Here is a 23091-nt window from a genome sequence, read left to right as displayed (position 1 = left end):
GCAACTGGACAGGGCACCCGCGTCGCGCTTCCGGCCGGGTGGCCCGGGCGCTCCCGTGACGTCAAGGCGCCGCTTTCCGGTGGCTGAGTCGGGCTGAGGTTGTTGTGGGCCGGGGGCGCCATGGGGGCGACTGGCGACACCGAGCAGCCGCGGGGCCCCGGCGTGGCGGAACGAGGCGGCCTGGAGTTGGGCGACGCGGGCGCGGCGGGACAGCCGGTTCTCACGGTGAGGGCGCCCGGGCGAGGCTGGGGCTCGGGCCGGGCAGGGCCTCGGGCTCCCCCCGGGCTCCGGGCCCGCGGGCAAGAGAACGCGGCGGCTGTGCGGCCCTGGGGGTGCCGTTTTCTCCGTGCGACGACCTGGATTCAGATTCTAGCTAGGTGACGTGGGCCTGATGTGACCACCTCTGAGCGCCAGGTTTCTCTTCTGTGAAAAGAACAGCAGTAACCCCAGCTTGATGGAGTTGTGGTGGGATGGGCTGATAAAGGCGGGTAGAGCGCCCTAGCATCCCCCGCCACAGAGCAGACCCTCGGTAAACACTGCTGCACTTCCTCTTGCCCTTCCAGAACAAGCGAGCTTTGGACGTTTGAGGCAGAAAACATTTTCCCAGGTCCTCCACTCTGGCAAGGTCTTCCAGCCACTGAATTCCCTTTCACCCCATGGTAGGAGAAGTGAGAAGCAAAAACATCTAGGTTTAGCTTTGTATCCACTTTCTCCTCGTCCCCACTATGAGGGGCCTCGGTGACATTTGCCCACTTGGTCCCCGCAGAACCCTTGGAACATAATGATAAAACACCGGCAGGTGCAGCGAAGGGGTCGCCGCTCTCAGATGACCACAAGGTAAGGCTGGCCCTGGGTAAGACCTGTATCCGGTTATGTGGACTTGGGTGAGTGTTTTGGGATCCCATTGCAGGAGTCTGATATCAGCAACCCGCAGAAAGAGCACTGGGGGCGGGGAGGGGGGAACTCAGGCTGTGATTCTTCCTGTGACCTTAAGTCAGTTCCACTTCCAGAAGGAAAACAACCGTCTACTAAGATCTCTAATGTGTTCCATCTCTGTAAGTCAGAGAACATAAAACCAAGATTCAGACAACTGTTGTAATGCAGGCTCTGACGATTATTAACCAGATAACTTTGAACAATCCCTTAATTTCTCTTAGCCTCTGTTTTCTCAGCTGTGATGTGGGGCTACTAGTTAAGTGCCTAGCCTAGGAAAGGAAAAGAACCCAGGATGGGCCTTTGGTATTCTAGTTGTATTTTTGGCCTGGGGTATTGAAAATCATTTATTAATCATAGCACTTGGCAGAGGCAGATGGATCTCTGAATTTGAGGCCAGCCTGATCTACACAAGGAGACCCTGTCTTAATATATATATTTCATTAAACACTTTTGGGGGGGGGGGTTGAGACAGAGTTTCTCCGTGTAGTTTTGGAGCCTGTCCTGGATGGAGCTCGCTCTGTAGTCCAGGCTGGCCTCGAACTCACAGAGATCCGCCTGGCTCTGCCTCCCGAGTGCTGGGATTAAAGGTGTGCACCACCACCACTCATTAAACACTTAAAGTAATTCTCACTTCACAGAGAGAGCTATGATGAAATAAAATGATGTGTTTTTGTGATCTGCCCAGAATGTGAGCACAAAGCTGGTTTTGTCCAGTACTGCCGGACAATCTGGGGAGTGTGTTTGGGACACTCCCGTCTCTAACTGTCTTCCTCCTCGATGCAGTTTCACAGATCCCGCTATCTCTATGGATCTCCTCCGTGCTGTCTTGCAGCCAAGCATCAATGAGGAGATCCAGAGTGTCTTCAACAAGTACATGAAGGTGAGAGGAGCATGGGGATTGAAGCTAACAGCACTGCTAAAACAGCCAGTACAGCCAGGCTCAGAGTGGACCCAGCTCCTGGGGGGGGGGGGGGGGGGGGGCGGCTGCAGCAGTGGGCAGCCAGCGGGGACAGCATAGTGAGACCCCTTGGTTGAGGAAAAAAGGCATGGATGCTGGAGAGGGTGTGCTGCTCTTGCAGAGTGTTCTTTTTAGTTCCCAGCACCCACATCAGGCCACTCCCAGCTACCTGTAATCTAGGTCCAGGATCCAGTGCCCTCTTCTGGCCTCTGCAGATATACACACAGTGTATATTCCACAGATATGTACATATAAATATTTGGGGTGGGGGGAATCTTAAAAAGAAAAGGCCAGGCATGCCTTTAATCCCAGCACCCAGAAGGAAGAAGCAGGCAGATCTGTGTGAGTTTAAGGCCAGTCTGGTCTACATTTGCTATTGTCCAGATATGACTGTTCTTTCCTCTTTTAAGCCTACCCTCCCTACAGCTACCAGAAATACCTTTGAAGTAAAAATAAATCAATTTAAGATTTAAAAAAAATCAGGGCTAGAGAGACAACTCGGTGGTTAAGAGCACTTGTTGCTTTTGCAGAGGACCCAGGTTCCATTCCCAGCAACCACATGGTGGCTCATAACTCCAGTTCCAGGAGACCGGCAACATCTTCTGACGCCTCAGGCACCAGGCACACATGTGGTACACAGACATCCATGCAGACAAAACACTCATACACAACATATAAATCAAAAATGTTGTAAAATTATAAAAAGATATTTTTAAAAAGGACTTTGGACTATGTATGTGGAGGGTGATGAAAGGGTATTAGAAATTCATTGGATAATTCAACTTTTCTATTTCAAATTTTTGATAAAATATTCTCTAAAGCCAGATGTGTGCATGCCTGTAATCTTAGCACTTAGAAGGTAGAGACAAGAAGATGAGGAGTTCAGACTCATCCTCAGCTACATATCAAGTTGGAGGTCAGTCTGGGCAATGTGATGCCCTGTTCTAAAAACAGAAAACAGGCCACTGAGACAGCTCAGTGGGTAGGGCACTTGTCCTGAAGCCTGACGCCCTAGAGTGGGATCCCAGAACCCACATGGTGGAAGGAAAGTACCAGCTCTGCAGAATTGTCCTCTAACCTCTGTGCACACACTGTGGCACCAGCGTGCTTACACACACATACACAATAGTACTAATTTTTAGATGTTAAAAGCAAAAGAGAAAATATTCCTTACAAAGTAATCTAAATATTTTAAAAATAAAATCTGAAGTCACTAAGACTCACCTTCCAGGAATAGCTAACTGCCAATAGAGACCGAACAGTCCTCCAGCCATGTCTCTTCCACACACCCTTCTCTTGACTGACTTCACGTAATATATCTTGGTAATGTTTCTAGATCGTCACAGTAGCTCACCCTAATTCTTGATAATAGTTACAGAGTCGGTCTTTTGTCAATATACCGTAACTTAATTAGCTAGTTTCTAGGAGATTCCGGTTGTTTACAGTTTTTCTCATGTCCAAGAAATACTACAGTGGGGCTAATGAGATGGCTCAGCAGGTGAAAGCACTTGCCACTACACTGAAGACCTGAGTTCAATCCCCAAGACCCATATCGTGGAAGGAAAGAACCAACTCCCATACTCTGTCCTCTGACCTCCACGTGCATACTACATAAATACATAAATAGATAATGTAATTTCAATTTAAAAATCTTACACTGCACTGACACATCTTTATTCATCTTTAGACACTTGAGAGCATTTCTGAGGGGTGGGTTCCTTGAGGTGGAATGAAAGGAGTACTAGGGAAAGGAAGTTGCTCTCCAGAATGGTGATGCCCTGTGCAATCACTTCATGTGCTCTCCCTGGTTGTGCTGGTGGTGGTTTTGTTTTGAGACAGGGCCTCTCTACATAGTCCTGGATGGCCTGGAACTCACAGAGACACACTTCTGCCTCCCCAGTGCTGGGACTAAAGATGTTTGTAGTTTCCAGAATTTTCCTGTATCCAAGAGAGAACCAATACTTTCTCTTAGAGATACAATTTGGGTTTTTTTTTAAAAGCTGCATTTCCTTGTTCCAACTTGGACAGTTAAATAAATGTGTTCCCAAGCACCTCTCAGATGTTTGGGGCCTCATTGTTTGGTCCTTGGTATTTTTAGAATCACGCTTTCCCTCTCACCCAGCAGAGAAAGCCTCTGCCTACTTAGCCTTTGTTGGTGTTGCGGGTATCCTGGGATTCTTGGACAGGTCACCTTCCCTGTCCCACAGATAAGGGATTGAGTACTGAAGATCCATGACTTCCCATTGTCTTGATGTTTTCTGCCTGCATTGGCCCGTTTGCTTCAGGCACAGCCTTCTTTCTTTAGGTGCAATTATGAAATTGAGAGGCTGTGCATAAGCAAAGCCAACAGCCATCCACAGTATTAGCACATTACATATATTCCCTTTGGTTAATGCAGACTTCAGGTCTTCTGACTTGTCCTGATGTCCTCCCCTAGTTCTTCCAAAAGGCAGCACTGAATGTGAGAGACAATGTCGGGGAAGAAGTGGACGCAGAGCAGCTGATTCAGGAGGCCTGCCGGAGCTGCCTGGAGCAGGTGAGGGCCAGGGGTGCAGACAGGGTGTGTCACTACATCAGTAAGAAAAGTGCTCTCCCACCAGTGGGACTGGGGACCTCAGGAAGACTTACCCAGGAAGAGCTCAGGACAGTTGCTGACATGAGGAAAAGTAGCCCAAGTGTGCCAGGTGCCGTGCCAGGTGCCGTGCCAGGTGCCTCATCTCCCTTAGGTCTGAGAAAAGCCCCGTAAGGACTCTTTGTTCAGTCCTGTTTGACAAGAGGAAATTGTGCTTAGCAAACTCGCAGAAGGACAGAATGAAGCAGTGGTTACCTGGGAAGCTAAGGAAGCTGACAGTTCTAGGGTCGGTTCATTCTGGGATTTGATATGCAGAATAGTGACAGCAGTTGTGGACATTCTTGTTCACTTGGAGCCTGCTAAGAAGGTACTTCTTAAGTGTACACACACATACACACACACAGTGGGAACTGTGTGTGGTGATGATATAAAACGGTGATAATCATTTCATGTACATTGTACCCCTCATGTATGTAATATCTGTTTGTCAGTTTTACCACAATAAAGCTAGAAAAACATTTAAAAGGCAAACCAGAGCCAATAAGATGCTTGCCCCCAAGCAAGATGACCTGAGTTTAATTTCTCAGAACTCACTCCTGGAAGTTGTCCTCTGACCTACACATGAATACCCACACACATACACAGTAAGTAAATAAACATTTTTTTTTTTCTTTTGGTTTTTCGAGACAGGGTTTCTCTGTGTAGCTTTGCACCTTTCCTGGAACTCACTTGGTAGCCCAGGCTGGCCTCGAACTCACAGAGATCCACCTGCCTCTGCCTCCCAAGTGCTGGGATTAAAGGCGGGCGCCACCACCGCCCAGCTGGCTTGCCTTTTTTAAAATGTTTATTTACGCCGGGCGGTGGTGGCGCCCGCCTTTAATCCCAGCATTTGGGAGGCAGAGGCAGGTGGATCTCTGTGAGTTCGAGGCCAGCCTGGGCTACAGAGTGAGTTCCAGGAAAGGTGCAAAGCTACACAGAGAAAACCTGTCTCGGAAAAAAAAAAAAAAAAGCCATGGATGGATTATTTATGGGGTTGGGGATTTAGCTCAGTGGTAGAGCCTTGCCTAGCAAGCGCAAGGCCCTGGGTTCGATCCTCAGCTCCAAAAAAAAAAAGGGGGCAAGCCAGAAAAACAAGGTGTAATTCATGATGCACCTCACCTGTGCAAGTGGTTGGTGGGTCCCTTGAAGTAGTCTTAGCCCCTTTGGGGCCTGTGGGACCTAGCACCCTTTACACCTTCCATATCTCAGGTGTGATCCGAGAGCTGGCATCATTCTATAAATGACTGTATTCCAAGACACTAGAGAACCTGTTCATCTGTGTCAGCTGCTGCTGTCAATGGGGATTGTCAGCATGGACCACATGCTTTGCTAGACTGTGAGAGCAAAGCTACTCAGAACCCCAGAAAGGAGCAAAGCCACTGCCTGGACCTGAGCTCTAAAAGGGCACAGCTCTACCCTGCAGAACAGTGAAAACGGACCTGCCTCTCAGAGACTGAACTCTAAGCTACCAAATTCCTGAGAAGCTAGCTTCTTCACTCCAGGAAGGAGTGTTGAAGATGAACAGCTGGAACAGCAGACATTTGCTAATAGTGTGGTCATGAGGTTGAGCCAAAGCAGTACTGCACTGAGAAGATCTTCACCTCTCGTGTGTGCGTGTGTGTGTCTATGTGTCTGTGTGTCTGTCTGTGTGTCTGTCTGTGTGTCTGTGTCTGTGTCTGTCTGTCTGCCTATCTATTCCATGGCAAGTGCTGAGTGCATGTGCACATGCTCCATGGCAAGTACATAGTCAGAAGGCAGTTTTCTGAAGTTCTTCCTTCCTTCCACCAGGTGAGTCCTGAACATGAACTCACTCAGCTCATGAGGTTGGCAGAAAGTGCATTTACCTCCTGAGCTCTCACTGGTCCCCACCTTTTTATTTATCTCTCCACTTGTTATTTATTGAGAAACTATTTTGTGCTTCTTAGTATCAGGCCCCAGCAATGTGCAGAATGGGCATAGTCCTTACCCTTGATAGTACTTGACAAATGGTTGTCTGGTGAGAGTTTGCTAGATGAGGAGTCCAGGGGGACAGGGGGATAGTGTATCTAAGGAGCAGGAACGGCAGGTGTTAGCAGTTTCACGGGGTAGAGGGGGTAGTACGTGAGTGGCTGCAGAAGTGGGCAGAGCACTCAAGCCCAGTGGAAGATGTGGATGTGTGACCACAAGAGTGGCCTGATGGGGTTTGCCTTTCGACAAGACTCTGAGCTGGAGTGTGACTCGGCAGCACAGTGCTTGCCTGAGCTCTGTCCCTAGCATTACAGAAGGAAAGAGAAGACTGGAGAAGGATTTAGAGAAGAGGTAAAGATGAAGAAGGGATGGGGGAGATGGCTCAGTGGGTAAGGCACTCACAACAGCCTGACAACCTGAGTTCAACCCCCAAACCCACCTAAAGGGGGAGAGAACCAACTCCACAAAGTTGCCCTCTGCCCCACATGTGTTAAAGTATATATGCCTAAACACAGCGCGCGCGCGCGCGCGCACACACACACACACACACACACACACACACACACACACACACACGATAAATACTTTTTTTTTTTTAAGCTGAGGATCAAACTCAGGGCCTTGGGCTTACTAGGCAAGGGCGCTCTACCACTAAGCTAAATCCCCAACCCTTTTTTGCTTTGTTTGTTTGTTTTTCCGAGACAGGGTCTCTCTGTGTAGCCCTGGCTGTCCTGGATCTCGCTCTGTAGACCAGACTGGCCCCAAACTCAGAGATCCACCTGCCTCTGCCTCCCGAGCACTGAGATTAAAGGCGTGCACCACCGCTGCCCAGCTGAAATAATTTTTTTTAAGATTTATTTATTTATTATGTATACAGAAAAGGATGCCATATCTCATTACAAATGGTTGTGAGCCACCATGTGGTTGCTGGGAATTGGAACTCAGGATCTCTGGAAGAGCAGTCAGTGCTCTTAACCTCTGAGCCATCTCTCCAGCCCTGAAATTATTTTTTTAAAAAGCAGTCATGATCCATATCATTGCATTGCTGCTTTCCAGTCTCCTGATGCACATACGTGGCACACAGATCAGCCTGGCAGTGCTGAAGTGCTGAGAAGCACAGGCGTGGAACCCAGGAAGTTTTGATCACTTGGAGTCAGAGCAGAAGGCACAGGAAAGTTAGAGCAAGTTCCTTCAGTGTCTGAGCTTCATTTTTCTTGTCTCTGAAGCAGAAAATGGAGCCGCTCTTATCATCAGGGCTTTGCTGGGGGCATTGGATGGCACATTGTGTTAAACTCCCAGTCCGGCACAGGCACCATGAGCGAACAAGATGCTAACTACAGTCATAGTCATGTCAGAAAGGGTTCTTCCTTACAGAACCGATGTGATGGCGTGTACATGTAGTACCAGGGCGCAGGAAATAGAGGCAGGAGGAGCTCTGTGAGTTTGAGGCCAGCCTGGCGTACATAGTGAGTTCCAGACCAGCCTGGGCTACACGGTAAGATACTGTCTTTAAAAAAATCAAAAATGGGCTGGAGAGATAGCTCAGCAGTTAAGAGCCCTGGCTGCTCTTCAAGAGGTCCGGTGTTCAATTCCCAGCACCTACATGGCAGCTCACAGCAGTCTATAACTGTAGTCCCATGGGATCCAGTGCCCTCTTGTGTGCAGACAAAACACCCACACACACTAAATAAACAAACAAATACATGGCTGAGCATGGTGGTGTGCTCCTTTAATCCCTGCAGTCAAGAGGCAGAGGCAGGTAGATGTCTGTGAGTTTGAGGCTAACTTGGTCTACAGAGTGAGTTCCAAGACAGCCAGCGCTACACAGAGAAACCCTGTCTTGAAAAACAAAAAAAACGAAAAGAAAAGAAAGACCAAAGATGATGATGATTACACTAGGATTGTTTTAGTTTGGTGGTGGTGGTGGTAATTGTTTTTACATTAATGTCGGCACAGAAGGTCAGAGGACAGCTTGCAGAAGTCAGTTCTCCTCTCCTTAGTGAGTTCCGAGGTGAACTCAGGTGGTCGGTTTGAATAGCAAGCACCCTTACCCACTGAGCCAACTCCCCTGCCCAACTTTAGCTTTGGTGGGTGGGTACTGGTGCACTTGCTTCCACTTCTTGTGGCACGTCTTGCCCTTTGCAGTGTGTTTCCTAACCTCCCTAACCTTTCCTCCCACTTCAGAAATGGCTGAACTCAGCGGCCAAGTGTTGTCTTGAGTTTTCTCTTAATTGTTTGGTTTTCTTCTAGAAGGTAGTTGCTTTTATTTATTGTTCATTTTATTTTTTCAGGTAGCATATGTTCATTAAGAGATGTTTCTACATGCCTTTAATCTCAGTACTCAGGAAGCAGAGCCAGGCAGATGTTTATGGGTTTGAGACCAGCCTGGTTTATATAACAAGAGATGTTTGCAAGATGGTTAAGAGTATAGGCTAAGCTGGGCATATTCCAAGCCTATAATCCCAGCAATGAGGAGGCAGAGGCATGGCAATTTTAACCTAGAGGCGAGCCTGGCTGGCTACCTAGCAAGTCCCAGGTGAGCTTGGCTTCATGGAAAGACCCTGTCTCAAAACAAGGGTTGGCAAGGTGGCTCAGTAATTAAAGGTGCTTGCCCAAGCCTGGCAACACATGGTGAAGAAGATGATTGACAGCTGTAAGTTGTCCTCTGACTTCCACACATAACTCCATTGCATACACACACACACACACACACACACACACACACACACACACACACACACACAGTGAATTAATGCAACAAAAAGGAATGCAAACTTTTTCTTGCTCGAGACCACCCCAGTACAAATCCTCTGACTGGTTGTGTGACCTCAGGCACTCCCTCACTCACCTCCCTCACTGTTTTCTCAGCTGTAAAATGAAGGTTCTGCCTCTACAGGTTATGAGGACTAAATGTGTTGATGGTATTGACAAACTCAGGAAGAGTTCCCTACTGCATCCTATTGATGGAGTAGCTGTTGCACTTGATCTTAGCCAAAAGACTGAGAAGTAATAACTTGCTGCATTAAGATGTAAAAGTAGAGGCTGGAGAAATGGCTCAGAGGTTAAGAGTGCCAGCTGCTCTTCCAGAGATCCTGAGTTCAATTCCCAATATCTACATGTTAGCTCACAACTGTCTAGAACCTCAGCCCTAGGGAATTTGATGCCCTCTTCTGGCCTCTTTGGGCATCAGGCATGGTGTACATGTCTCCAGGCATACATGCAGACAAACACTCATAAAAATAAATCTTTCTTTAAAAGAATGTGAAAGTATGGGGTCTGGGGAAAAGGCACAGTGGTCAAGAGCACATACTGCTCTTATAGAGAACCTGAGTTCAATTCCCAGCACCCACATGGCAGCTCACAACTTTCTGTAACTCTGGCTCTTATGGCATTCTTTCTCCCTGTTTGCCAAGCCAAGTCTTCTCTCCTTGGGGTTTTTCACCCCTCCCTGCCAGACACAGACACACACACACACCCCTTTGGTTTTCTTAGACACTGCCTCACTGTTGCCCAGGCTGGCCTTGAACATGCAGCAATCCTCGTGCCTCTACCTCCTGAGTGCTGATGTTAATGTGAACTGGCTGTTAGGCTGCAAATCAGGTTCAGAGCCTCACATACACTGAGCACACTCCAGCCTTTGTTTACTAGCTCTTCAACAATGATCATGACAAAAGATGGTAAGTAGGTGTCTCACCAGCTCCTTCCCCTTTCCTCCATGGTTTACAAGCAGAAACAGCATGTGTTCCATAGCCACTTTTTATAAATGGACACATGTGCTAATGTTTTTTTGGCTTGTTCATCTTTGAAAATAATGTGAGTGTCCATGCCTTTGTGTTGATTATGGGAAAGTTAACCATTCTGGAGTTGTGTTTACAAACTGCTGCACTTCTCCACCAAGCTAATGACTGGCAATACTTGTCTTTCCCTTTCAGGCAAAGCTACTCTTTTCAGATGGAGAAAAAGTAATACCCAGATTGACCCATGAACTTCCAGGGATCAAGGTCAGAATCATTGTGCCCTAAGGCCTTGGGAGGGGAGGGTCAGGTGGGAGGCAGGTAAACTATGTGGACCCAGGAAATGTCACACCATCACAGGTAGGGCCAGGTCCCAAAGAACTTCTGAGAGCTGGGTCAGGTGTTGGCTAGAGGGTAGGGTCTAGGGTCCCTGCAGCTCCCAGGCACTGGCCTCATACTGATTCCCTTCCCATGTGTTCCCTTCAGCGTGGCCGGCAAGCAGAAGAGGAGTCCCACCGAGGAAGCCCTATTCCCAAAAAGGTAAGCAAGCATGTCCTTGGAGCTTACAGCTGGGAAAGGGCCCTTCTGTTCCAAAAGAAGGCTTGGGCTTTTCCAGGCATGGGGGGCAAGGTGAAAAACAGTTGCTTTCCAGGGCACTCCCAAGGTCATTTGTTCTCTCTGGACAACAGTCTCCACTAACTGATCTAGCCCCATCACATTAGAGCAGGGATGCTACCCATGGTCAAGGCTCTACACTCTCTGGACAACAGTCTCCATTAACTGAAATAGCCCCATCACACTAGAGCAGGCATGCTACCCATGGTCAAGGCTCTACACTCTCTGGACAACAGTCTCCATTAACTGAAATAGCCCCATCACACTAGAGCAGGCATGCTACCCATGGTCAAGGCTCTACACTCTCTGGACAACAGTCTCCACTAACTGATCTAGCCCCATCACACTAGAGCAGGGATGCTACCCATGGTCAAGGCTCTACACTGTCTGGACAACTGTCTCCACTAACTGACTGGCCCAGCATAGAGCAGGGATGCTACCCACAGGGGAGGGCTCTGACAGCTCTTCTTTGTGCAGAGGAAAGGTCGGCCTCCTGGACACGTCCTGTCAAATGACCGGGCAGCTGCTGGCATGGTGTGAGTAGGGGCCACCAGTGCTGTAAGAGCTGAAGGGAACTGAGGGAGGGAGTGACCATGAGTGGGAAGAGGCCAGAGGTGAAAGTGGTGGACGCAGGTCCATTGGTCTAAGGTACTGTGGGAGAGGGTTGCCCAATATAGGTTAGGGACGGGGGCTGCAAGATGGACTTGTTTTATGCTGCTTTCACAACCCAGAACAGTTCCAGCTTGATTCAGTACCAGACCTGATTCATGTTTGACTGTTTAGAGCTGGTCTAGGCACCAGCTCATAGCTAGTCTCTAAAGAACAGGGCAATTAGCAGATTATTTGAGGATCTTTTTTGTTTTGTTTTTTCCAGAGCTGAGGACGGAACCCAGGGCCTTGCGCTTGCTAGGCAAACGCTCTACCACTGAGTTAAATCCCCAACCCCTTCAATTAGCAGATTATATACCCTAGTGGGGCATGGAAAAAAGGTCATACAATTATTAAAAGTCAAAGCATTACTACAGATTGGTCATTATCAAAAAGCACTTTTAAATTCTATTTATAGAGCATTTTAGATACATCACAAACTGAGTAGAAGATACAGAGCTACCTGAAACCCTCCCTGCCCCCTACATGTGTAAAGATTCTCCTTGACAACACCTGACACCGAGTGGCACATTTGTCACAGTTGATGGATTTACCATGTCTTAACACCATCATCCAGCCTATGGGCTACAGCAGGGTTCAATCCTGGTGTTGTGAGTCTGAGTTTGCACAAAGTTAGCGTGATCTGTATCCAGTTACAGCATCCTTCCTGAAGCCTTTTTGCCCTGTCTTGGAGGCAGGGTCTTACTCTATAGCCCTTTCTGAGCTGGAACTCACTAAGTAGACCAGGCATTTTCAATCCTCTTGAACACAAAGTGGGCAGGGCAGCTGCTGCCCTTATCTCCTTTTGACAGACGAGAAAGCTGCAATGTGGGGAATCCTGACCTTGCCCATCACTAGGTTCTAAAGTGGTTTCTGGTCCAGGCTTTATTATATATATATTTATAATAAATATATTTCTAATGAGTTGCCAGAAAACAGTGCGCCATCATCACCCCTAGTAAACTTCCAGGCTCTGTCCCCCCCTCCATCTCTTGGAGAATTCACCTGTCTTCTTTCCTCCCAAGCAGATGGAAACCAAAATCCTGTGAACCAATTCGCCGAGAAGGTCCCAAGGTATGCTTTTCTGACTGACAGTGAAGAGGCTCTGGGCCCAGTGAGGTAAAGAGGTTGGAGGTGATACATGATATGCTCACACCATTCCCGAGCCGTCTTCCCCATCTGCCTTTAACCACCGTGGCCTCCAGACAGTATTCCAAGGAGGAACTGGAATTAGAAGCAAAATAAAGAGCTGGGCTTGGGATAGCTTGGTAGTAAAGCACTTTGCCTGGCATATGGAAGGCCCTAGGTTTAATCCCTAGCATGGCCAAGGAAAGAAAATAGAGTTCTTTTTGTTCTGCTTTATTTTTACCCATTGCACACATGTGTGATACACTGTGAACATGCCCTCTCCATACTCTGCTACTTTGCCTTTCTCTGTCCGACCCCTCCCCAGTAGCCCCTTTATTCCCCTAAGCACTTTGTCTTCTACATTCATGTCATTTATACTTACATCATTTTAGATGTATCTATATAGAAATCTAGGAATTGCACATGAGAAAACATGAAGTATTATCTTGCTGAGACTGACTTAATTCATTTCATGTCATAAGCTGCAGCTGCATCATTTTCCTGCAGATGACATGACTTCGTTCTTTATTGGAATTAGAGGGAAACTAAAAAGCTGGGCTGGGGCTGGAGAGACTGCTCAGAGGTTAAGAGCACTGATTGCTCTTCCAGAGGTCCTGAGTTCAATTCCCAGCAACCACATGGTGGCTCACAACCATCTATCTGTAATGAGATCTGGTGCCCTCTTCTGGCCTGCAGGGATACACGCTGACAGAATGCTGTATACATAATAAATAAAAAAAGAAAAGGCCGGGCGGTGGTGGCGCACGCCTTTAATCCCAGCATTTGGGAGGCAGAGCCAGGCGGATCTCTGTGAGTTCGAGGCCAGCCTGGTCTCCAAAGTGAGTTCCAGGAAAGGTGCAAAGCTACACAGAGAAACCCTGTCTCAAAAAACAAAAACAAAAACAAAAAAAAAATAAAAAAAGGAAAAGAAAAAAGCTGGGCTGGAGGCCTGACATGCATGAGGCCCATAGTTTGATGTAAAAGTCAGCACAGTGCTGCATACCTATAATCCCAGCACATGGGAGGCAGAGGCAGGGGAGCACTGCAAGTTCAAGGGGGAAACGAAGTCTCTGAGTGAGAGGGTCGAGTCTTCACTCAGCCACCAACACTACTTCGTGTGTGAGGGCACCACCCAGAATCCCTTGTCTCTCATCTCACTTACTCTCTTTGATGGTCTTGGAGATACAGATTGTGTTCCTGTTCTGGACCTCTGCTTCCTTTCCTGAGAACCCCATGGGCAGAAGTGATCTTGTTTTCTAGAGTTATCTCGTCCTCCCAACGAACTTGAGGTTTGCCTAGTCATACAGCTATTGGGTGATAGAGCCAAGTCTCAGACCCAAAATCTGGTGACACCTTTAGCCTCTACTAGCTCCAGGATATTTTTGCAATTCCTTTTATGATCAGAATTCTTTATTGAAATGTGGAAACCTAATGAAGGAGGTAAAGGTATCCCCTTTCCTTTTTAGAACTTTATTTAAAAAAAAAAAAAAAAAAAGTTAGCTACTGTCTTAATTATGGTTTCTATTGCTGTGGTAAAATGGCATGGCCAAAAGCAACCTGGGGATGAAGGGGTTAATTTCATCATATACTTCCACAACACAGTCTATCATCAAAGGGAAGTCAGGCCTCAAGGCAGGAACCTGGAGACAGGAGCTGATGCAGAGGCCATGGAGAGGTGCTGCTTACTGGCTTGCTCCTTGTGGCCTGCTCAGCCTGCTTTTTTTTTTAAAGACAAGGTCTTACTATGTAGGTCTGCCTTTCTGGGAACTCACCATATAGACTAGGCTGGCCTCAAACTCACAAGTAGCCACCTGCTTCTGCCTCCTAAGTGCCAGGGATTAAAGGTGTGCACCACCACGCCTGTCAGCCTGGTTTCTTATAGCACCTCGGACCACCTGCTCAGGGACAGCAGCACCCACAGTGGGCTGGGCCCTCCCACATAAATCACTACTTAAGAAAATGCTCTGTAGGCAGATAGGGGCGTTTTCTCAGTTAAAGAGTCCCTCTACCCAGCTGGGCGGTGGTGGCGCACACCTTTAATCCCAGCACTCGGGAGGCAGAGCCAGGCAAATCTCTGTGAGTTCAAGGCCAGCCTGGTCTACAGAGCGAGATCCAGGACAGGCACCAAAGCTTGAGTCCCTACCCAAAAGACTCTAACCTCTGTCAAGCTGACATTAAACTAACCGACACAGCCGCCTCGTGTGCCCTTTACTTCCCTATAGTCGTCATGAATTTTCTCCTAAAATCTTAACGAAATTTCTAGAACTCTAAAACTTAGAGCTGCTGATACTACATTCTCATGAATCTGTCCTCTCTAAGCCCCCCTTCTTGGTCCTAAGAGGAGCTCTTCCTCAGTATGACCTATATAATAGGCATCCCCAGAACTGTCTCCCTAGCCCACTTCACCCAAAGCTGCTCTGTATGACTTATGTTTATTTACTGAGTGTACACACAAATGATCATATGGAGGTCAGATGACATCCCAAGGGTGTTGGTTCTCTCCTTCCACTCTGTGGGTCTTGGGGATCAAACTCGGGTCATCAGACAAGGAGCAGGTGCTTTTACCCAGTGAGCCATCTCACTGGCTCCCTGGATCTTTTTTATTTTAGTATAAATTTTTATGTGTATGTACATGGATGCACATGAAGGTCAGAAGAGGGTGTTATATTCCCTTGAAGCTGGAATTATAGGTGATTGTGAGCTGCTTGATATGAGTGATGGGATTCTAATTTTGGTCCTCTGCAAACGTAGCAAGTGCTCTTAACCCCGAGCCATCTTTCCAGGTGGGCATAGGGGTCCTAATCATCCACACTTGTGTTTTCAGGACCAGGTCTTATATCTCCCAAGTCTCTTTGTCCTTCTCATACCCGTCTGCTTTAAACCTTGTGTATCTTCCTGTCTGCTAGTCCTCTCTGCCTGAAGTTGCATGGGTGTGTCAAACACAGCTTATCTAGGATGCAAGGGCAATCTGGCTATAACATATGTCACCCCATTGGTCACTGGAGTTGAAGTGATCTGGCAGGCTGGCCTATACCATGCTCACCACTCCATGTGCACCCCTCCTGAAGCTGCACTCTCATTTCAAGAGGACAACTTTCCTTGGCAGAGGGAGGTCATTCAGTAACTATGCCCCCCACAAGCTCTCAAACACAGCAGACCCAAAATTGTAATAAGAGGGGTTGGAACAATGCATTGCTCAGCAGTTAAGAACACTGGCTGCTCTTCCAGAGAACCTGAGTTCAATGCCCAGCACCCACACAACAGCTCACAGCTGTCTATAACTCCAATTCCAGGGATCCAACACCCTCACACAGACAACACATTAAATAAATAATAATAATAAAAGAAAAAAGAAAAATTGTAATGAGGATCTTTCCTCAAAAAATGGTTCTTCTTGTTGTTTTATTATTTTGAGATAGGATCTCACTGTAGCCCAGGCTGGCCTTGAACTCAGGATCCTTCTCAGCCTCACCAGTTCTGGGCCTATAGATGTGTACCACCATGCCAGGCTCCACTTTTTGTGGTGATGATTGTGCTAAGGATTGAACTTGGGGCCTTGTGAACAGTGCTCTGCTAAGTTACACCCCCAGCCCACTCTCCAAATCTTGTTTCCTATTCCTTATCTTGGGCATCTTTGCCTGCTGTCTTCCCTCACCTCTTTGCATGCAGTCAAGCCTTCCCCTGTGGATGTACTGCAGTCCTGTCCCCTCTTCTCCTCCTCACTGTTGCCGAAGCTCGGGCCTTTAATTACTGGAAGTTCTGACTTGCCCCAGCAGCACTCCTGCCCATCCCCTACACTGCTGAAAGAGTAAACTGTCAGGAAAGGACACCAGGCTCTCGCTTTGCGTGGTTCCCTGCAGGCTCTGGATCACACGACACAAACATCAGTGTGGCCGAGGGCCTCCAGTTCTCTGGGCTGTTCTCTCCGGCCTCTTCAGTTGCCGCTCACTTCTCCTTCAGACACAGAAGTACAGTCCCTCCAGTACTCCAGACTGACACTCGTCAGCTTTTATGGACCACACTGTCTAGGGTGCCTTTTCCTCCCGCTCCCTGTTTGGTTTGCACTCACCTTCCCAGAGGTAACTTCAGGCATTGTCTCTTCAAGAGAGACTTTGTGGCTATTCCATCCGTCCCTTTGACACCTCTCATGGCGTGCGCCCAGTCGTGTCATGGCCCATCAGACACTGTTCTTTCAGTCTGTGTGTCTGGGACTCCTGGGGAGCAGTCTGTATCTTAACACCTCTCTATCCTCGATGTCTAGCAAGGGCCTAACATATTGTAAGTACTCCATTACTCCAACAGTAAGCTATTGACAGTGGACAAGGAGGGAGGAGGAAAGGGGGGAAGGATGGGTCTGCCCTGCACAGCACATTAAACCCCCACCTTGCTGTCCTGTTTCTTTCAGTGGGACCCAGCTCGGCTGAATGAATCTACCACCTTTGTTTTGGGGTCTCGAGCCAACAAGTAAGTCTGAGACCCTCAGTACTAACAGGGAGGGCTACCTCAAGAACCATCAGCAGGATCTGCATCTGCTGCCACTCATCTTTCGTTTTTCAGGGCCTTAGGGATGGGAGGCACCAGAGGGAGAATCTACATCAAGCACCCACACCTCTTTAAGGTAGGACAGAGGCGTAACACTGCATGGTTGTAGATGGCTTAGAAACCACAAGGCACAGAGAAGCGTGGACATACACTGGCCTGGCAGTCAACACATCTGGGTTCTAGTTTCCTTTAGCCATCTCCTGCACCTTTTGCCCAGCTGTGCCAAGCCCAGTTTGGAGAGCTCCATTGCCTGATTGATGAGAATATCCCTGAAATAATAGTATAGCCTGCACTCCAGTACTCAAGCTAAGGTTGGGAACACAGGCATGATCCACCCTGCCCGACTTCTTTTCTACTTTTAGTTTTTTGTAGGGTTTTGTTTTGTTTTGTTTGTTTTTCGAGATAGGGTTTCTCTATGTAGACCTGTCTGTCCACTTGTCCTGGAACTGGCTCTGTAGACCAGGCTAGCCTCAAATTCAGAGACCCTTCTGCCTTCGCCATTTGAGTGCTGGGACTAAAGGCGTGCACTCGTGTCTGGCCCTGCTTTTAGTTTTTAATCATGGAAATATAGACCCCTCTCACCTGGTATGATGATACGTATACACCTGTAATCCTAGCACATAGGAAGCAGAGGCAGGAGGATCAGGAGTTCAAGGTCATGCTCTGCTACAAACATTGGGCAAATATGTATTGAGTGCATATTAAGTGCTGAACACTCATACAGTGCTGGACATAAAGCAATGAATGGAGTAGAACCAAGGTGGTAGCCCTGTCTCAAAAAGGAGGAACAAGAAAATAGCGAGTCTAGTAGCACATGACTAAAGTCCCAGCCCTTGGGAAGAGGCAGCAGGAGATTCAGGCCAGCCTCAGCTACCTAGTGATCTGGAGGCCAGCCTGAGCTGCCTGGGACCCTGTCTCAAATATATATATTTTTTTGTTTTGTTTCTTGAAGCAGAGTTTCTCTGTGTAGTCCTGACTGTCCTGGAACTCACTATGTAAACCAGGCAGGCCTCTAACTTACAAAGGTCCTCCTGCCTCTGCTTCCTGATTGCTGAGGATTAAAAGCGTGTGCCCCCACCACCCAGTTAAAAATTTTAAAAAAAGACAAAAGGATGAGACTAGGAAGCCTAAATTACTTACTGACTGGCGTGGGGGTGTTTGTTTGTTGAGACAGGGTTTCTCTGTGTAGGCTTGGCTGTCCTGGAACTCACTCTGTAGGCCATGCTGTCACAAAGAGCCACCTGTCTCAAGTGCTGGGATTAAAGGTGTGTGCCACCACCACCTGGCAACTGACTGGTATTTTTACAGAAAAACTTGTCAATCTGATGGATGACATTTTAGTAGCTAATCTATACTAGAAGAGATCTCCTTCATCTTACTTTTAACAATGGTATAGAATATATTGGACTTTTTCCAGACTTTTTCCGTAGGTCTCGTGTTGCCCAGGCACTTGAAAGGCAGAGGTAAAAGAATTGCCATAAATTCTTGGACAGGCTAACCTGGGCCATCTAGCAAGACCCCACCTCCAAGCGAGCAGCCATGTAGCTGAGATCCCCACCTCTCTGTTTCAACAGCCTGCCCGCTTTATGACCTAGCTCTTCAGAGCATTTGTGTGTCACACACTGCATTGACTACTTTGCACTATCATTTGTTCCTAACAAGAACCCTGTTTTTAAAAAAAGGAAGAAAGAAAATCCAGGTGTAGTGGCCCACACCTTTAATCCCAGGAGACAGAGTCTACAGAGCAAGGTCCAGGACAGCCAGAGCTACGCAGAGGAACCCTGTCTGGAAAAAACAAAAAGAACCCTGTAAAATAAATACTGGCTCTCTCTTGACAAGGTCTTAGTTAGCCCAGGCTGACCTTAAATTCACCATAAAGTTGAGGATGACCTTGAACTCCAGATCCTCCTGCCTCCTCCTAATACTGGGCTTACAGGCATTGTGGTGGTTTGAAAGAAAATAGCCCCCCAAGGGAGCAGCGCTATTAGGAGGTGTGTTCTTGTTGGGGGAAGTGTGTCCCTGTGGATGTGGGCTTTGAGGTTTTATATATGTTCAAACCACACCTAGTAAGAGTTTACTTCCTGTTGCTTTTGAGTCAAGATGTAAGGACACTCAGCTCTAGCACCATGTCTGACTGCATGCTGCCTTGCTTCCTGCCCTTGTGATAATGGTCTAAGCCTCTGAACTGTAAGGAGCCACCCCAATTAAATGTTTTCCTTCTAAGAGTTGCCATGGTCACAGTATCTTTTCACAGCCATAGAACCCTAGCTAAGACAGCCGTGCTTGGTTGTACTACTTTCCATTTACAAATAAGGAAACTGAGGCCCAGCAGTAGTGGCGAACACCTTTAATCCCAGCACTCGGGAGGCAGAACCAGGCAGATCTCTGTGAGTTCGAGGCCAGCCTGGACTACAGAGTGAGTTCCAGGACAGGCACCAAAACTACACAGAGAAACCCTGTCTCGAAAAACAAAAAACAAAAGACAAATGAGGAAACTGAGTCTGGAGGAAGTTACCACCCAGACTTCTATCATCTACAAAGTGGTGAGTAAAATAACTGTCACTTGTTTCCAGGGATGCTATGTTGCCTGTAATCCCAGAACTCTGTGAGTTCGAGGCCAGCCTGGTCTACAGAGCTAATCTAGGACAGGCTCCAAAGCTACAGAGAAACCCTGTCTTGAAAAAAACCAAAAAAAAAAAAAAAAAAAAAAGGAAGGAAGGAAGGAAGGAAGAAAGAAAGGGGACTGCCTTAGTTAGGGTTTCTGTTGCTGTGAGGAGACCATGACCACAGCAACTCTTATAAAGGAAAACATTTCATTGGTGCTGGCTTACAGTTAAGAGGTTTAAACTATCTCAGGGACTTAAGAGAGAATGGACATGTACCCAATCTCTAGCAACTAGTTTGCAACCCCTGGCTTTCTGGGCTTGGCTCAGCCTGCTCTCTAGAGATTTAAGAGTCCTTGGGCATACACACCTGTCTAGGACAGGGTCTCTGTAGTGGTTTGAAAGAAAATGGGCCTCGGTGGTGTGCACGCCTTTAATCCCAGCTCTCGGGAGGCAGAGCCAGGCGAATCTCTGTGAGTTCAAGGCCAGCCTGGTCTCCAAAGTGAGTTCCAGGAAAGGCGCAAAACTACATAGAGAAACCCTGTCTCGAAAAATAAAAACAACAACAACAACAACAAAAATCCCATTTAGGGGTTGGGGATTTAGCTCAGTGGTAGAGCACTTGCCTTAGCTCTGGAAAAAAGGGGGAAAAAGAAAAAAAAAGAAAGAGAGAGAGAGAGAGAGAGAGAGAGAGAGAGAGAGAGAGAGAGAGAGAAAGAAAGAAAGAAAGAAAGAAAGAAAGAAAGAAAGAAAGAAAATGGCCCCTAAAGGTGATGGCACTATTAAGAGGTGTGGCCTAGTCAGAGGATTTGTGTCACTATGTGGGCAGGCTTTGAAACCTCTTTGCTCAAGCTTCCCTGAGTGTGACTGTCTTCCTGTTGTGTGACCAACTTCCTGTTGCCTGCAAGATGTAGTACTCTCAACTCCAGTACCACATCTGCCTGCATGCCGCCATATTCCTGGTCATAATTATGGACTGAACCTTTGAAACTCTAAGCAAGCCACCCCAATTAAATGTTTTCTTTCTAAGAGCTTCCATAGTTGTGGTGTCTCTTACATCAATTAAGACAGTCCTGTTGTAAGAACTAGTAGAGGGCCAAGAGCTAATGTGTCCCCACTAACTTTACCCCTCACAGTATGCAGCAGATCCTCAGGACAAGCACTGGCTAGCTGAGCAGCACCATATGAGAGCGACAGGCGGAAAGATGGTGAGCACTGTTTTCACATGTACCACTGTCAGAGACCCACCCAACCCAGGAACCACGAGTCCAGCTCTTGGCCACCTTGTCTCCGAATTTGGTAGACTCCCTAAGAGCAAAAAATATGGAAAGGGAGATCTGTGAAGCCTTCTCCACGCTGGAGAGCAGACTGAGAGTCCTGTTCCTAGGGCTCCTGCTCTCCCTCTCACCTTCTCATCCACTCCAACAAGGTTGCAGTCAGACCAGATGCCCATAGGAAAGACTGTTTACAAGACTTGTTGTTTTTCAAGACACGGTTTCTCTGTGTAGCCCTGACTGTCCTGGAACTTGCTGTCTAGACCAGGCTGGCAGATGATCCCACCTGCCTCTGCCTCCTGAGTGCCGAGATTAAAGGTGAGCGTCACCACTGCTAGGCTTTGTCTCAAATTTTTTAAATAAGTTTTTTTGTTTGTTTTTTGTTTTGTTTCCAAAAGGCCAGGAATGGTGTACCACACTTGTAATCCCAGCACTTGAGAGGTAGAGGCAGAATCAGGAGTTTAAAGCCAGCCTCTGTTAGCTGACAAGTTTTGAGGCTGTCCTGGGCTACATGAAACTATATCTCAAAAAAGTAATTAAAGGAGATGAGGCAGGCTGCTGGGGATATGGCTCAGGGGTAGAGTGCTTGCCTGGGGTGTGTGTGTGTGTGTGACAGACTGACAGACAGACACACCCAGTTTAATCCCAAATATTAATTCAAAACTTTTTGATCCCATTATTTAGTGTGTGTTTTGTCTGTCTGTGTATGTGGCACATGCTGTACTCCCAGCACTCCCAGGATAAAGCGGGAGTACTGCATTGAGTTCCAGGCCAATCCCAGCCACAGAAACAAAAACAGATACTGTATGTGAGCACCAGGAGCGAAGACTGGCACTGTGTAGACCAGGGAGACTTAGTGCTACAGCCACTGCACAGCAGCGCTGCTGACCGAGTCCCCAGGGGGAACGCCACTTCCTCCTGTCTCCTCCATATTCTGCTAGCTCTCACCATTTGTTATAAACCACATCAAGTCATGTGTGTGTGTGTGCGCGCGCGCGCGTTCCATGACACACTCCTGAAATCCAGCTACTCGGGAGACTGAAGAGGCAGGGTCCATTTTGAGTCATGAAGTTCAGGGACAGCCTGAGCAACTTATTTTCCTTAGTCACTGGTATCTACTCCTCCCCTGTAAAGTTCCTGTTTGAGTAAAATGTTCTCAAGGAGCCTTCCCCCGTGTCTTCCTACGTACTCTTCCCAGGCAAGCTCTAAGCTGCATCCCGAGTCAGCCTAGTAGCAGGCCTTACACATTAATAGAGTGTTTTTGAATTGGTGGGAAATGACTCAGAGGCCTTAATGACTCTCCCTCACCTCCAGGCCTACCTTCTCATTGAGGAGGACATTCGAGACTTGGCTGCCAGTGATGACTACAGGTAAAAAAACCGGAGGGCCCTTCCCTATCCTGCCATCTGCCCCAGTAGGCACAGATGAGGCGTCACCCTCCCTTACACCTCTCCAATGTCTCTCCTAGAGGATGCTTGGACCTGAAGCTGGAGGAGCTGAAATCCTTTGTCCTGCCATCCTGGATGGTTGAGAAGATGCGGAAGTACATGGAGACACTACGGACTGAAAATGAGCATCGAGCTGCTGAAGCTCCTCCCCAGACTTGAGCCAGGTGTTCTGATTACTACACTTGGCAGCCTGCCTGCAAGACCCTCTTTCCCCTACAGGCTGAGGCCATCTGGGGACTGGGTCTAGTTGGATCTTAGCAGCATTAAGCTGTCCATGACCTAGTTTGTAGTGACTCACTGCAGAGCACCCAGACTGGCATGTGGTTCTATGTTTTTAAAGTTATTGGACTAAGAAGCAATTAAACAGTTTGTAATAAACACAGACGGTGAACTGCTGTAATAACTGCCTTGTGGGGGCTGATGGAACAAAGGCTGAAGTACTAGGCACACCAGGAAAGGAGCACCTGCCCGTCTCCCTTGTCCTTGTTCAATTAGGAATGTTGCACAGTGTGCTGGCTAGCCCCGTGGGGGTCTGATGACCTACCAAAGGACAGGTGCACTGCCCTTTGTTATCCTTTGCTACAGGCTAACACACTGACCTGCAGAGAGCACAGCAAACCTGCTGGAGAACCATAATATGAATTACA

At 47.7% G+C, this 23091-nt stretch overlaps 1 protein-coding gene across 2 annotated transcripts; it reads left to right on the top strand.

Moving 5' to 3' along the window:
- Positions 1–50: 50 nt before the first annotated feature.
- On the top strand, positions 51–23091 carry Dnttip1 (deoxynucleotidyltransferase terminal interacting protein 1). 2 transcript variants are annotated; one of them, XM_036185486.1, is made up of 13 exons: positions 51–225; positions 767–837; positions 1720–1816; positions 4332–4430; positions 10385–10453; positions 10673–10726; positions 11279–11337; positions 12475–12523; positions 16983–17041; positions 17135–17195; positions 20859–20930; positions 22311–22366; positions 22465–23091. In XM_036185486.1, exons 1-13 carry the CDS (start codon positions 121–123, stop codon positions 22601–22603), a joined length of 990 nt encoding a protein of 329 aa, XP_036041379.1. In that variant the 5' UTR covers positions 51–120; the 3' UTR covers positions 22604–23091. The 2 variants fall into 2 exon arrangements, with proteins under 2 accessions (XP_036041379.1, XP_036041380.1); XM_036185487.1 differs by having other exon boundaries at positions 12478–12523; positions 22465–22822.

The sequence above is a fragment of the Onychomys torridus genome, chromosome 4 (assembly GCF_903995425.1).
Source record: "Onychomys torridus chromosome 4, mOncTor1.1, whole genome shotgun sequence".
In the NCBI taxonomy this organism is placed as follows: domain Eukaryota; kingdom Metazoa; phylum Chordata; class Mammalia; order Rodentia; family Cricetidae; genus Onychomys; species Onychomys torridus.
This window is presented reverse-complemented; position numbering and strand designations above follow the sequence as displayed.

What these genes read in the sequence shown, in the direction of transcription:
- Dnttip1 (XM_036185486.1), top strand. Translation starts at nt 121, where the DNA reads ATGGGGGCGACTGGCGACACCGAGCAGCCGCGGGGCCCCGGCGTGGCG. An exon ending in CGCTCTCAGATGACCACAAG is followed by an intron (nt 838 to 1,719) that starts GTAAGGCTGGCC and finishes TCCTCGATGCAG; the next exon opens with TTTCACAGATCCCGCTATCT. An exon ending in TTGGGGTCTCGAGCCAACAA is followed by an intron (nt 17,042 to 17,134) that starts GTAAGTCTGAGA and finishes TTCGTTTTTCAG; the next exon opens with GGCCTTAGGGATGGGAGGCA.